This window comes from Vulpes lagopus, chromosome 5 (genome assembly GCF_018345385.1).
Source record: "Vulpes lagopus strain Blue_001 chromosome 5, ASM1834538v1, whole genome shotgun sequence".
Classification (NCBI taxonomy): domain Eukaryota; kingdom Metazoa; phylum Chordata; class Mammalia; order Carnivora; family Canidae; genus Vulpes; species Vulpes lagopus.
In genome coordinates this window covers 71185049-71200633 of record NC_054828.1, presented here as the reverse complement: position 1 = coordinate 71200633, position 15585 = coordinate 71185049, and the positions used below count along the sequence as shown (strand labels likewise).

Genomic DNA, 15585 nt, shown 5'->3' with positions numbered 1-15585 from the left:
TGGAAAGCTCCATTATTGGAAATGTTCAAAAAACACACAAGCAACACACATATATGTAAATAATATGGATATAAATAATCTATGTTCCTTAGAGAAAAAAAATCAGAAAATAGATAATAAAGGAGCAAATAACACTCTCATCATCCAGGGATAACCAACACCTAAGTTTTTGGTAGGTAAACTTCTAGACTCTTCTTTGTCAGTATGTATTCCACATGTGCCGTTTTAACAAAAAGAGTGCAGCTGCGAGTTTGCTTTTTTCTAGATTAGTAATCTGTAAACCTCTAGCCATATTAGAAAGAGAGGTCTACACAAATTATAGGATTCCATTCATATGAAATGTTCAAATAGGGAAACCTATAGAGACAGAAGGCAGATGAGTGGTTGCTTAGGGCTGGGAGAATGGGGAGCAAATGTGATGATAGCTAAAGGGCATAGGTTCACTTCTTGGTGGTTTTTCTTCAAGATTTCATTATTTATTTACTCATGAGAGACACAGATAGGAGGCAGAGACAGAGGCAGAGGGAGAAGCAGGCTCCCTGCAGGGAGCCCGATGGGGACTCGATCCCAGGACCTCGGGGTCACGCCCTGAAGCTGAAGACAGATGCTCCACCCGCTGAGCCACCCAGGTGTCCCTCTGGTGAAGTGCTCTAAAATGGATTGTGATGGCAGGTGCCCTTCTCTGTGAATATACTGAGAACCTGCAGTGTATACTTTAAATGAGTGAACTGTATGGTATGTGAATTAACTCAACAGAGTTGTAAAAAGGAGAGAGTGAGGTCTACCACAGGCTGCCTGACAACCTGTCATATGATCGAAAATATTTAGCACTTTTTCTGAGTCACCTTCAACTTCCGTCCTCACCAGAAAAGGTCTCTGAGGCCTAGGAGAGTTACAAAGGCACTTGGAAAGGGGGCCCCCACTGTTGCACTGGGCACCCCGGCCCAGACCGGGTGGGAGGGAAAGGCGTTACCGGTCAGGTCTCTCTCCTTCCTCTATCCGGCTGGTCACCACAGGGTTTCCAGTGATCCGGGGCCGCTTGAAGGGAGTCGTGGGCTTCAGCTGTGCGGCCAGGGGGCTGTGGGCCACGGCAGCCAAGAAGCGGGCGATGTAGAAAGTGCCAGCTCCTTCTGAACCCGGCTCCCCGGGGCCCAGCAGCTCCCAGAGCACCGTGGCCGGGAAGTAGCCCACGAAGCTGGTCTTGCAGTGGACGTGCAGCTCATAGCAATCGCCTGACAGAGGAGGTGGAGTGAGGGGGCGCAGGGGAGGGACCCCCAGTAGCACCTGCCCATACGTACCCCATCCCTGAGCCAGCAACAGAGTGGCTGCAGGGGTGTGTTTCCGGAGGCCCCAACCCTTCCGGATGGGCAAGCCCGAACCCCCGGTTGTTCCTGCCCACCAAGCCCCACTCACCGGGGCCCAGGGGGCAGGGCAGCTCCTGGTCCCCATCGTAGAAGGAGAACTGGGGGGTCCGGCAGAGCGGGAAAAGATGAGTGAGGGTGACGGGCTGGGTCCCTCCATTCCGAAGCCTCAAGGTCAGCACCTCCTTGCGGTTCAAATCCAGGCGGATAAGGAGCTGCCCATCTCGGGCTTCATGGGGCCCCTGGACCTCCACGTCCACCCCATGTTTCCCGTGAAGATACTCAGCCCTAGGGAGAGTGGGAGTCGAGGCGGGGCTGGGCCGGGGAGGCTGGCACGGTGCCAGCGGAGCTCAAGGACAACCCCCCTCCCCGCTCCTCCCCCCTCCCTGAAGAACAGGGCCTTACCCCAACCTGAGGCGACCCACTCTTCCCTCCGCCACTCGGCGTCCCCCCCCACACCCACTCCCACCCACCTGTCGTAGAAGATCTTGGCCAGTAGTGACTTGCGGTGTTTGCTGACGTCTGACCCCAGCCTCACTCTCCTCTTTTCTGGGAACCACACGTTGGCCCAGCGGTCGAGTCTGAAGAACCTGACCCGAGTCTTGGTGACGTAGGCCAGATTTGCGATCTTCATTCCATACAGCATGGATGAGAAGCCAGGGGCAGGGGTCCCGAAGCTGCCAGAAGCAGAGGAGACTGGGAAGTGAGGGAAGGCAGGGCTGGCTGGGGGTGGGGGTCGGGGGGGTGGTGGGGGCAGTGTCTAGCCCGGAGGCCGGAACAGGACAGGGCCCAGGGAAGGAGACCAAGGACAGGGGGCAGGGGTGGGAGGCAGGGGGGTGTCACAGGAATTGTTAACATTTTAGGGGAATTCAATAGGACTTCCTAAGACAAAATCCGATTGTTTAAAATGGCAGGTTGCAGACTGTGCATTGCTGAGGAGGAAAACATAGTACTGGGCTGGTGATTCCGAGGACTAAGGGAAGAGAGAGAAAGAAATGGAGACTTGGGGGGCGGGAGCTGTTCGGGACAGGAAAATACAAACAACCCAGAGCTAAGGCTAAGGGGAAGCCTACGGCTAAGGAGAAGCCAAAGGAACTGATGCAGAGGGTGGATCTGGGGTCCCGCCCCACGCTGAGGAGGGAGAGGGGTCAGAGAGAGCACAGATGTCCAGGGTGTGTGGGCAGGTGGCTGATGAGACAGCGTTTCCACCCGAAGTCAAGGGTGCAGATGGGACCCAAGCAGGAAGGGAAAGGATCCTTCTCCAGAGATCAAATAGCTTGGTTTTGTGCCTAGAGAAGGTGAAGACAGGGAACACTGGTCAGAAGGACAAAAACCTTGCGGGTTAGTGCCTGGAATTGTTTAGTCAGCTCAACTCTTACAGAGACCTGTCATGTGCCAGACACTGCGCTAGGGCCTGGGGGCTTCAATGAGACAAGAGATCCAGGCCCGCCTGGAGAAGCCCAGCACAGACCCAACCTGTGGGTTCCGGCAAGCCGCCAGGGGCACAGCCATGGAGGTTTCTCCAGGACTGGGTCCTGAAGAACGAAGGGGTGTCAGCCAGGCACAAGAGGGAGGGCCAAGTGGAAGCCAAGGTGGAGGGGGTGCAAAAGCAAGTGCTGGGGCTGGGGGCAGCCTGCCACCTGGCTCCCAGCTGGGCTACCTCAGACGACTTCCCTCAAGAGCATCACTTTCCTCCCACACAGAACAGGGATGATGCCAAGGTACCTTGCAGGGTTGTTATGAGGCCTACCTGAGGGCCGGGCACCGCGGTATCCATCTGCCCAGTGCCTGGCACACAGATCTCTGTAAGGTATGCTAGGATTAGTAATCACACACAGTCTGCTTGCACTATGGTGAGAAGTGCAGGAGGGCGTGGTGGGAGGCAGCAGAGGCGGGCAGGGAGCAGGTCTTGGAGTTCGGCATGCCGGGCCACGGAGCCTACACTTGACCGTGAAGGCCAGCGACTCCCCTTCGTTCCTGGCAACTGGGAGCCAGAGGACATCCCCACATGTGACACAGTCGGGGTCTGGCCAGCTGACCACCCTCCCTCAGTGCGTGACAGGGAATGAAAGGAAATCCTAGTTCCGGAGAACCACGGTAACTATGAAGGCTAGAGTAGCTCGGTCACTCACTGGCATATTACCAAAATCATTTACGGTGCAGACAATTCCCTGGTGCCCCCTGCCTGTCGCTCTGCCCCTCTGCCTTCTCACCCCAAGCAAATGTTCGGAAAACTTTGAATCAGCTGTTTTGTTTTAAGAAGACAATAAATCTTTTGAAAGCATGGTAAGAAATGAGCAGTAAATGTCACCTACTATTATTAGTATTCTTATTAGTAGTAATAGTAGTACTAACAGTAGCAGTGGTAGTAGGAGTAGTAACAACTTACTTTCAGCCCACGGCAGAGGCAGAGGCTACACTGGTTACAGAACCCCCTCGGTTGGTGGGTTTTAAGCAGGGGAGTGGCAAGATCATATTTGCATTTCAGATCACTCTGGCATCAGGATTGGAGGATGGATTTGCTGGCGGCAAGACTGTAGGCAGGGACACCAGTTAGCAAAGGGCCATTGCAACAGTCCAATTAAAAGATGACAAGGGCCTGAACAGGGTGGTGGTGAGGACAAAAGAGGGGGCCAGATCTGATAATATTTAGAGTGTAAAATTAGCAGAACCTGGTGACTGACAGGAAGGGGAAGAGGGAGGAGTCTGGGACAGTACTCAGATCAATGGCTCGGCTTCAGGGGTCACTCCTGAGATAGGAGGTAAGGACAGGAGAAGGACAAGGAGGAGGACGTGGAGGAGGTGGGAGGGCTGACTAGGACATTTGGACTTGCAATGTTCGGTTGGAGGTTCCTGTGTGTGGTCCAGTGGCAGCCTGTTCCATGAGTCAGAAACTGAGAACTCACGCCAAAGCCAAGCCGAGTCTAGCCTAACACTCAGGAGTCCTCAGGTTGTAGTTATAACCATGGAAGTGTTCAGGATTTCCCCAGGGAGTGTGAGCAGCATAAGAGTGGAGACACAGACAATCTGAGGAGGAGGGGAAAAGAGAGGGAAGCCCTGGGGGAGGGAGGGGAATCAGCAGGCAGTCTCAGCAGCAGGTATCAGGTTCAGATGCTGCTGAGGTCACAAAGGGCTGAAAATCAGGAGTCACTGTCATTTACCAGGGCCCCTTGCTTAAGTTCCACAGATGGAGCACAGCCTCAAATACCAGCAGAAGACAGGCTCCATGGGCATCTTCGATAACCTGAGCCCCGTCAGGCACCCGGAGAGTCCCATTTCTGAGCCATCAGTGGAAGAAGGACTCACATTCCTCCTAATTCCACTTAAGAAAACAACAGCGCAGGTGCCTTGAGATCTGGCCAGCTCTCAGCTTAGTGCTGGGGAGCAAACAGGGCTCTCAACAAAGCTGAGAGTGAATGCCTTGTCTCAAGAGGGGCTCACGGGGGGCCACCTGCTTGCTACTCATCTCCAGACGGCTGTGGCTGGCGGGGAAGAGAGCCCCAGGGCGGCCAGATCTTCTGGCTTTTAAGAGAAGCCCAAATCGGGCGTCTGGGTTGCTCAGTTGGTTACACAATCGACTCTCAGTTTCAGCTCAGGTCTTCATCTCCTGCTCTAGAGACAGAGCCTCATTAAGTTAGTCAGGCTCTCGGCAGTGCCACTCCTCTGCTTCCCCTCTGCACTCCCTCTCCCCATTTGTGTACTCTCTCTCTCTCAAATAAACGAATCTTTAAAGAGAGAGATAGAGAGAGAGAGAAGCCCAAATCATAATTTGAATGTGAAATCTCCTATTTTTGGAAACTTCCACATGGGCACACAGGCAGGAAGGACCTCAACTTTGCAAATTTTGCAACCTTTACCTTGGATACTACGATCTAAGTATTTCTCAAATTATTCCCCATGCCTGTTACCACTACCCCAAAATTTTCTAACCCTGGTCTAAAGCAACAGCCATCACACACACAAAAAATCTTTTTTCATCAGAAACCTAGTACATACTTGTGGGAAAAGGTCCCAATTCTTGTATTCTACATCTAGTCACCCAGATTTCTAGAAAAAAAAAATGATGAACACATCCAGATGACCAGATGAAAAGATGTTCCTAAGGCAGAGAAATGCAAATTACAGTCAGAATGAGACACCACTTTACTTCCATTAGGCTGACAAAAGGAGGAAATAGAGCATGTATTACTCTTAGGCATATGTGTGGAAGCGGGCTCTCATACATGGCTGGTAGGAAAGTGAAGTATGATAAGCTTTCCGCAAATAATCTGGCAATGTCTCCTAACATGTGAAGTATAGGTATCCTTTAACTCCGGCATCGCAAGCCTGGAAAGGTTTCCCACAGAAAGAAAAGTGCCTGTGCATGAGGATCTGATGGGATCTGATCATATTTACGATGTAAAATTAATATAATTAGCGTAAAGTAATGTAAAATTAATGTAAGTAAAGTGAGCATGCACACTACAGACTTAGTCACAGCAGCCGAGAACTGGAAACAAAAAATGTCCATCAACAGGGAGACAACTGAATAAATTGCCAATGCCCATAACATGGAATACTAGGTAGCGATGAAAAAGAACACATCACACCCACCCAGATGGCTAAAATCTAAAAGGCTGACAACACCAAATGTTGACAAGGACACAGACACACCGGAACACTCGTGAATAGTCAGTCAGAGTACACTCTGATACAATCACTTTGGAAAAAGTTGCTGTTTCATATAAAACTAAGCATATGTGGCAATGTTCTGATTTTTAATCAGGAAGAATGTTATATGTACAATAAAAATTCATTAGAAAACACAACTATAACACCTAGTATGGACCTAGCACTGGTATTTATTCAATACTTGCTGGGAGAATGAGAGAGAATTTATCAAATAATTTCAGACTATTCTTTTAAAAATAATACAGATGACAGTGCAAAATGAACCACCGGGTGGCACAAAGCACTGCTGTGTGTGCAGTGGTTGGGATGTTACCTGTCAGGTTATACATATATCGTCCAAACTTGGATGTTTATATAATATCACATACCATTATAAATATAATAAATATGTGATCCATATAATCCTTTACATATTTTGTCCAAACTTAGACACAGATATAACAATACATATACATACACATATAATAAATAAACATATAAACAAATATAATATATATAAAGGAAGGTAGGTGGTGGAAAGGAAGTAAAATCCTTGAAGACTGGGGCACCTGGGTGGCTCAGTGTTGAGCATCTGCCTTGGGCTCAGGTCATGATCCCAGGGTCCTGGGATTGAGTCCTAATTCAGGTTCCCCAAAGGGAGCCTGCTTCTCCCTCTATCTCTGTGTCTCTCGTGAATAAATAAATAAAATCTTAAAACAAACAAAAAAACAAACATGAAGACCAAGACCCAGTCACATTACTTTTAGACAACTACGTACATTTTGAATTATTAGTTATAAGCAAAAATAATAAAATTATGGCTGATTTAAGTGAAAAGACCTATTTATCAGCAAGTTGCTGGGAAGTTGAGAAATGGGCTCAGGAAACCGGCAGGAACTAGGCAAAGCTGAGACAGCCTCACCCTAGATAAGGTCACAACGAGTGGACTTGGCTGCCAATCACCAAAAAAGAGGTTAAGCAATTTGCTTAAAATTTTAAAATAAGAATAAACACCTATCTACCCTGTGATGCAGCCATCCTCCTCCCAGGCGTATCCCTTGATGAAACATACAAGACTCTTCACAGCAATTTTATTCAAAATAGTCCAGAACTGAGAACAACGTCCGTGAGCGCAGGATAAAAGGCACTGTGATTTGTATCTGGGTGAAGTACAGTACCCAGTGATAAAAAGAAGCTGCAGAAAAAAAAAAAAAAAAAAAAAGAAGCTGCAGAGACACACAACATGGATGAATTTCAAAAACGTTATGGGGGGGAGGGTGCCAAGCTGGCTCAGCTAACAGAGCATGCAACTCTTACCTTGGGGTCCAGTTTGCAACCCACGTTTGGGGTAGAGTTTACTTAAAACAAACAAAACGTTATGCTGAGGTAAAGATGGCTGAGCTCAGGCTCCAGAGCAAGCCCATGTCCAGGCTCCACGCTCAGTCGGGAGTCTGGGCGGGGGGGGGGGGGGGGGGGGGGGCTCTATCTCTCTCTGCTCCTCCCCGCCCCACGCTCTCTCTAAAATAAATAAAATATTTAAAAGAGCAAAACAAAAAAACCCCCGAGTGCATATCCCGATTCTATTTTTTTTAAAGATTTTATTTATTTATTCATGAGAGAGAGAGAGAGAGAGACAGGCAGAAGGAGAAACAGGCTCCATGCAGGGAGTCTGACGTGGGGACTCCGTCCCGGGTCTCTAGGATCATGACCTGGGCTGAAGGCAGCACTAAACCGTTGGGCCACCCGGGCTGCCCCACCCCCCATTCTATTAAATGAAGTTCCAGATAAGCGCAATCTCGAAAAAAAAAACAAAAAACAGAGCTGTGGTTTTCTCTGGGCGGGTATGGGTGAGGACCAACCAGGAAAGGTGAGGGAACTTTCGGAGATGATGTCATCTTCTAGATGTTGATAGGGAAGACACACAATGTGTGGATTTGTTAAAACTCATAGAACGGGGAGGTGCAAGGGTGGGTTGGTTGGTTAAGCTTCTGCCTTTGGGGCTCAGGTCATGACCCCGGAGTCCTAGGGAATCAAGCCTTGCATACATCTCCCTGCTCAGCAGGGGAGTCTGCTTCCCCCTATGCCCCTCCCCTGCTCTTTCTCTTTCTCAAATAAATAAATAAAATCTTAAAAAAAACCTCCATAGAATCGTCAAAATGTGTCCAATTCATGGTTTATACGTTTCATTTAAAATTTGAACTCCTATAGTTAATAACAATCATACTGAATTGTTTGGGGTGAGGTGCACTGAAGTCTGCATCTGGGCCCCTGGGTGGCTCAGCGGTTGAGCATCTGCCTTTGGCTCAGGTCGAGATCCCGGGGTCCTGGGATCGAGTCCCAAGTCCCACATCAGGCTCCCCGCAGGAAGCCTGCTTCTCCTTCTGCCTTTATTTCTGCTTCTCATGAATAAATAAATAAAATCTTAAAAAAAGAAAAAGAAATGCACTGAAAACACGAAGATGGATCAGTGGGCAGGTGTGTAAAAACACTAAGAAATCTAGGTGAGGAAAAAAAAAAAAGAAATCTAGGTGAGGGTATATGGGTGGTGTTCGCTGTACAATTATTTCAACCTTTCTTTGTATTTGAAGTTTTTCATAATAAAATGTTGGCAGGGGGAATCCGAAATGTATTTGAGGTCTACACCAGATGATCAGGAATGATTTCTGTAATGTGTCGTTGAGTAAGAAAAGCAGGATGTGGGAAATGCATACAGCCTGATCCTTTTTATTTCTATTTATTTATTTATTTATTTATTTATTTATTTATTTATTTATTTATTTATTTTAAAGACTTTATGCATGAGAGACTTTATGCAGAGAGAGAGAGGCAGAGACATAGGCAGAGGGAGAGCAGGCTCCCTGTGGGGAGCCCAACGCAGGACTCGATCCCAGGACCCTAGGATCAGGCCCTGAGCCAAAGGCAGAAGCTCAACTGCTGAGCCACCCAGGCATCCCCAGCCTGATCCTTTTTAAATAAAACAACCCAAAGAACACCCTAGTTGACAGTAGGAGTTTCCTGAGCGTGGGGCAGACAGTGGAAATGGAGGGGGGATACTGCTATGGGGAGGGACCCACAATAAACAAGGATATATATATATATTATAATGATCCCAGGGGGCCAAACTGACAGAGGTGTGATGACAGTATGGGTACGTAAAGAGATACATGAAGGGGTGGACATCCAAAGGATCAAAAAACTTTTAAACAACACAAACATCTAACACAGAACATTAGGGGCCCTCACTCCCAACTGTCAGCTTAACTGTTCAGGGTATATTTTTCCATAAAGATTTTTTTTTCTTTCTTTCTCTTTCTTTCTTTCTTTCTTTCTTTCTTTCTTTCTTTCTTTCTTTCTTTCTTTCTTTCTTCTTTCTTTTTCTCTCTCTCTCTCTCTCTCTCTCTTCCTCTCTCTCTCTCTCTTTCTTTTTTTTTTTTTAAAGTAGGCTCCACACCCAACATGGGGCTTGAACTCACAACCCTGAGATCAAGACCTGAGATCAAGAGTCGAACACTCCACCAACTGAGCCGCCCAGGTGCTGCACACACTCTCATGTTGTCAGGCTTCTTTTACTACCATGGGCATCCTTCCGGACATTGTACCAGGCCACTCCACTCTTTGGATGGCCACAAAGGACAGCGTGGTATGAACGTACGTGGTGTGTTAGCTGTTTGTCCAGTGATAGACAGTCAGGCACCTACAACTGCTGGCTATTTCAAATGTTATAATAAATAACCATCCATGCACACAGACGCCTGTACTAGCAGGAGACTTATGGGACAAATGCCTTCAAGGAGAACTTTTGGGTCACACAGAATGACTCTTTACAACTTTGGGAAGTTCTGCCGAATTGTGCTCTAAACAGGTTGTATGAACTTAACATTATTACTGACAAGAATTTGAGAATACCCTTTTCCTAGACCCTAACCTCAGAAATCTTCAATCTTTTCAATTTTTTGACAATCTGCCAAACTAGAAAATGGTTATCTTTTTTTTTCTTCAGAAAATGGTATCTTGCTTAAACCTTCATTTCGCTGGTTAACTGACATAGTCGAAGATCTTTCCTTCTGTTTATTAGTATTTTGTGTTTCTTCCCCTAAACTAGCAGGAATTACCCCCGGAATATGGGATCATGGCCCCCATTCATGACTCCATGGCCTAAAAGACAGAGTCTCACCTTTTAAAACGACATCTGGGATCCTCTGCATAACAACGTTCATGCAAACACAGCAACACCATCAACAACAGGCAACATTTATTGAACACTCCCTGTTTGCCCCTACAAGTACCCGATGTATTATCTCACTTAATCATCACAATCAGATAGCAGCTATTATCGTCCCATTTTAGAGAAGAAGAAACTGAGGCTCAGGTCCTCACATGGATCCTTCAACTGGTACCTGGGCCATTCTCACCCACTCGTATCCCTCTGCAGACCTCCCTGTGCCTGTGGGCCTCCTCAGTCTTTGATGGCCTGCCCTGGGTCCCTGTCATGTGTTTGGTGAACAACAACAAATCTTTTTAAGATGCAGTGCTGGAGGATCTCAGGACTAGAGGAATGGCATTTCAGAACCAAACATCAAGTTTGGCAGCGATCTTGAAGGGACATCTAGTTCTGTGTTTTTACAAACTGAGTCGCAACTCTCATTAGTGGGTCAAGACCAGGATTTTCATAACACTGAAGTAGAATACAATAAAAAATAACAGAGGGCAGGGAGTGAGGCTCTGTCCCGTTTCAAGGACACACACTGTTCTCTGAAAGCAGCGTATCACCAGGCTCCGGAGTGAAATGTATTCTTCACTGTGATAGCGGTCTCCCTGAGCCGGCCGTCCTCCAGGCCAGAAGGCAGAAAATCTCTCTAAAACCCTGAATCCATCAGCTCCTAGTCTGAAACTTTCCGGGCTTTCTTATTCCTGTTAAGACTAAAAGTAAGCAAACACACCAGGCCTCTGGGCAGCTGGCAGGGTCCTGGGCCATCTAGCCCCACCTCCCTCAGGCCTCAGTCAGCATCATGGACTTCACTCCTGGCTCGCAGGGGTGCTACTCCCTCTGGGCCTGAAATGCTGTCCCCTTGCCCCTCCATCTGTGCACTCCCATTTCTCATTCAGGATTTGGTTCCAACATCACTCTGGCGGAGAAACCTCTGACTCCTCTATAGGGTCGGGTCTCTGAGTTACACTCGCCCACCGCGTCCGGGACAGAAGGGACCTTCTGTCCGAGGACTAATCGAGACGGTAATGAAATAGTTGTTTCACTGCCGCCTCTTCCTTAGGCTCCTTCTGGGCATCTACAGCAACTCGCAGTTTTGCTTTGCTCACAAGCAGTTGGCCGCAGCTGGTTGAAGGAGTCTCCTGCCCAAGGCAAGAGCAGTCCTATCTGGAAACTTCTGACCCCGGCCACTCCTCCAGACAACCAACAGCCTCCCAGCCACCACTGTACTAACGCCAGCTACCCCATACAGAGCCCACGCCGCTGCGTGGTAAAGAGGTTAACTGGGGTAGCGGCTTTTGGCCTCACACCACCTTGAGAGGAGGGCATTATTCTATACACATAACAGGAAAATTTAGATAGTTGTTCAAAATCCAATGCAACTCATTTAAGTGGCTGAGCCAGGATTTGAACCCCGGCTATCCAGACACTATCCCAGCCCCAGCAGCACTCTATTATGTGTTTGTCTACACATCTGCCACTGCCACTGCTACCGCCCCAGACTACGGAGGCAGGAACCAAGGCCCGGAGCAGAGCCTCATTAAATATGTTTGTTAAATAATGAACGATGGGAAAGGGCAAAAAGTTGGCAGCAGAACACCACAACATTCTGAAAGAACCTAGCTAGAAGGCATGCACCCTCCCCAGTGTAGGGAAATCTCCCTAGAATTCCTGCGGGGGGGGGGGGGGGCGGGGTGACCTGCTATCGCCCTCCCGCAGCAGCTGTCTCTCTTGTAGATCAACTTGACTTAATTCAATTACATCCTGCCAGCAATTACAGAGCGAGCATCAACTACCTGCCAGGCTCTGGGCTGGGGACGGAGGGAGGGTGCCAATATTGACAAAAAAGCCTGTCCCCACCTCCTGAGGATCCAACAGTCCGGTCGGGAACAACGCAGTACCATTGAGCTACAGCCTGGGTGTGAAGAATGAGCTCTGAGAGCCCAGAGGAAGGAGCAGTGAATTCTCACCGGGAGGATGAGGGTTGATGTCACAGCATTGCAGCCTGGGTTTAAAGGATGCGTTAATAAAGTTCTCTGTAGGGATCCCTGGGTGGCGCAGCGGTTTGGCGCCTGCCTTTGGCCCAGGGCGCGATCCTGGAGACCCGGGATCGAATCCCACATCGGGCTCCCGGTGCATGGAGCCTGCTTCTCCCTCCGCCTGTGTCTCTGCCTCTCTCTCTCTGTGACTATCATAAATTAAAAAAATAAAATAAAAATAAAGTTCTCTGTAATCACAAAAGAAAGCTCCATTTGCCTGGCGTGGGGGCATGGAGAGTGTGAGGGGGGCATATTGAATGAAACTAGCTCTGCCTTCTGGAGTGACAGGGAAGTATAATCCGCTCCACTGTGAGTCTTCAAAATATTCAAGGATTATGATCTTGTTTCTCTCCAATTTCCCTCTTTTTCAAGGCAAAAATTTCTCAGGTTTTTTGTTTTTTTTTTTTAAAGAATCTCTACACTCGGGACACTTGGGTGACTCAGTGGTTTAGCGCTTGCCTTCTGCCCAGGGCATGATCCTGGAGTCCCGGGATTGAGTCCTGCATTGGGCTCCCTGCATGGAGCCTGCTTCTCCCTCTGCCTATGTCTCTGCCTCTCTCTCTCTCTCTGTGTGTCTCTCATGAATAAATAAATAAAATCTTAAAAAAAAAAAAGAGAGAATCTCTACACTCAACACGGGGCTTGTATTCACGACCCTGAAAATCAAGAGCGGCACGCTCTACCGACTGAACCAGCCAGGTGCCCCTCTAAGGTTTTTTTTTGACTGGGTCTCATGACAGACTATGAATCAACAAGTAAGCTTTTTCTCCTCCTTCTCCTCTGAGGGCTGAAACTACCTTAAGTCTTCAAATCCAAAGCCCGGGTCAGTGCCACCTTCTCCATGAATTCCCTAATTACAGAGGGGTGGTACGGTATTAGCATAAGAAAACATAAAATTCTATAATAATCAAGAGGGGAAGTGGTATCTTGTTTGCATAAAAAACAAGCGCATACAGTAAAAATAACTTTTGAGACCCCTTGAATTCAGCCATAATGTAGATTTTATCTCGTTTTGGGTATGCAGTGACCATATAGCCTGTTCTTCCCCAGGGCTGGATAGTACGTATTGTGTAGCTTTAGTTTAGTTTAGAGATGATAAGACTCTCTCCTTGGCCAAACTTTAGTCAGGCTCCTCTGAACCCCTGTCTCCATTAGGCCTCAACCTTGCCCCCAACCCCTTCATGTGTCCTCTTGGGAACTTCCCATCCACTGACCCCTCACTCTGCTGTTGGCTATCAATTCTCAGCAGTGTTGCTGTGTTGGGAGTAGAGCTCTCCCCTCTACTACAGTAACCCTACAGCGAGAGTCTTAAATCAAGTCTTCTGCACAGGTCTAACAAGCATCCAAACAACACATTCTCTCAGAGTCAGAAGTAGTAGCTGACTTGCGTTCAGAGGCCCGCAGGACTTACATCCTGTGCACAGAAGTGAATTCAAGGATGTGTAGAGCTGATAACGTGTCTCAACAGTAATTGCTCTTTCCTTACTCTTCTTCAGCAGGTTTCTTACCTCTATCATATTCCTGTTATTTTACCATTTATGATAGTATATGGTCTGCAGCAGACCCCATGCTCCTGGAGCCGCTTGCTCCCCCGGGCCCGGTGGTGTTCTTCATATTCCCCACGGTGCCCAGCCCAGGGTGAGGGCACCAACAGGTTATAATCGTTGCCCCTTCCTCCAATGTTGCTCCAGCCGCTAACGCCCCTCTTAAAATGTGACACTCATTACCAAAAAAAAAAAAAAAAAAAAAAAGAATGCCAGATATGCTCGGATCACTGTGGAGTCACTCTGTCTAAGCCACTTCCATTAACCCAGTCTAACACTTCTCTGACTCTTTAGCAGCCAGACCGTCCCTTGGGTCTGCTTAGACCCGGAGCCTTTCCCAGGGGTCTGGTACGAGGCCCAAATCCCCGCCGCCCCGCGTTTATTCTGCGTGAGTCCTCACACCGATCCCTGCTAAATTGTGTCGTGGTTTTCGGCCCACGGCCGCAGCCTGTTGATAGGTGATTCCCGAACCACTCTTCTGTGGCTCGCCAGAGAGAAGTGTCTGATTTTCACTTGGATGCTGGCAGGGAAGGGGGACCCGACAGCCTGCAGCCGCCGGCGAGAAGGGCCTCCGGGGGCTGGCCCGGGTCTCCATGGAGAAGCCACAGGTGCTAATGGAGGTCTGGCGCGCACGTAGCTGACGCCCCGCTCCTCTTCGCGGAGCGGCCCGACGTCTCCCGGGCCCCGCGGCCCTCGGCTCCGCGGGGGAGCGGCCCCCCGGCCGCAGCGCCGCGCCGGCGGGGCGGGGAGGGGGCGGGGGCGGGGGCGGGGCGGGGGTCCCCGCGGAGCCCGCGCGCCGGGCCGGCCGCCAGCTCGCCCCGCGGCCCCGCGATGCCCGGGCCCCCTCCCCCCACCGCGAGCGGCGCGGGAGCGCGGGGTCCCGCTGTCCCCGCCCGGGCCCGGGGCCGCCGGGGGGCGCGGGCGGCTGTGCGCGGGGAGACGGCGCAGGGGCCCGGCCGGGCGGCGCGGGCGGGGCGTGGGCACAGCGCGGGAGCGAGATCTGCGCCGCCCCCGGGCCGGCTCGCGCCGCGGGGGAGCTGCGTCCGTCCGCGCCCCGGGGCCGGGGCGGGAAGGGTGGCCCCGCGGAGGGGGTGGTGACGGTGAGCTGGGCCCGCGCCTCGGGGCCGGGGGCTGGGCTGGCCCGTACCTGATCTTGAAATCCCAGTTATAAACGGTCCGCAGCCGCTCGCGATCTGTCTCCATGTCCAGTCCCCGGTCGACCAGGAAACTCTCGAAGCACTGGCCCGTCTCCCGGAGCTGCCGGCAGCTGAACTTACTGGGCATCGCGGCGGCGGCTGCGGCCCAGGCAGGAGGGTCCGCGGAAATGAAACTGAAAGTCGCCGCCGCGGATGTAAGTTGGGGCCCTGGGACGAGGGTGCAGCAGGGGGAAGCCCCCTAACTGACCCCCCGTCCCGCAGGCTCCCCTCTCCCCAGCGGGCTCCCCTCCCTCCGTCCTCCTCCTACCTGAGCCTTCCCTCCGGTCTCTCCGTCGTATCCCCTCCCCCTCCCCGTATTAACTCTTTCCTAAGGAGTCTGACCCCTCCCTCAGGGCCCTCCCCTTACCCCAAGCTCCCTCCCCTGGCTTCTGGCCAGAATCCGAACGTGGCCACCGCCTGGGGCCCCCCGAGCCGCCCGGGAGGACTTCGGAGCCTCCGCCGGGGCTGCTTCCACGCCTACCCCCCAGGGCCTCGGTACTTCTGCAAAAGCGGGAGAGCAAAGGGCAGGGGCCGGGACCCAGGGTGGCCGCGGCCCGGCCGGGGCAGGTCCTGCAGCACCTCCCCCAG

General features: G+C 50.5%; 1 protein-coding gene across 7 annotated transcripts in view; it reads right to left on the bottom strand.

Moving 5' to 3' along the window:
• MOV10 (Mov10 RISC complex RNA helicase) overlaps window positions 1-15585 on the bottom strand; it is a 23928-nt gene extending 8343 nt beyond the window's left edge. Inside the window, exons 1-7 of one of the 7 annotated variants that reach the window (XM_041754676.1) lie at window positions 14949-15087; window positions 3751-3895; window positions 3112-3164; window positions 2435-2650; window positions 1835-2038; window positions 1414-1649; window positions 974-1232 (exon numbers count right to left, since the gene is read on the bottom strand). In XM_041754676.1, the coding sequence (XP_041610610.1) occupies window positions 974-1232; window positions 1414-1649; window positions 1835-2007 (668 nt within the window). In that variant the 5' untranslated portion in view covers window positions 2008-2038; window positions 2435-2650; window positions 3112-3164; window positions 3751-3895; window positions 14949-15087. Of the gene's footprint in view, window positions 1-973; window positions 1233-1413; window positions 1650-1834; window positions 2039-2434; window positions 2651-3111; window positions 3165-3750; window positions 3896-14948; window positions 15132-15265 lie in introns of those variants that run through there. The other 6 variants (XM_041754677.1, XM_041754673.1, XM_041754672.1 and 3 more) reach the window with 6 other exon arrangements.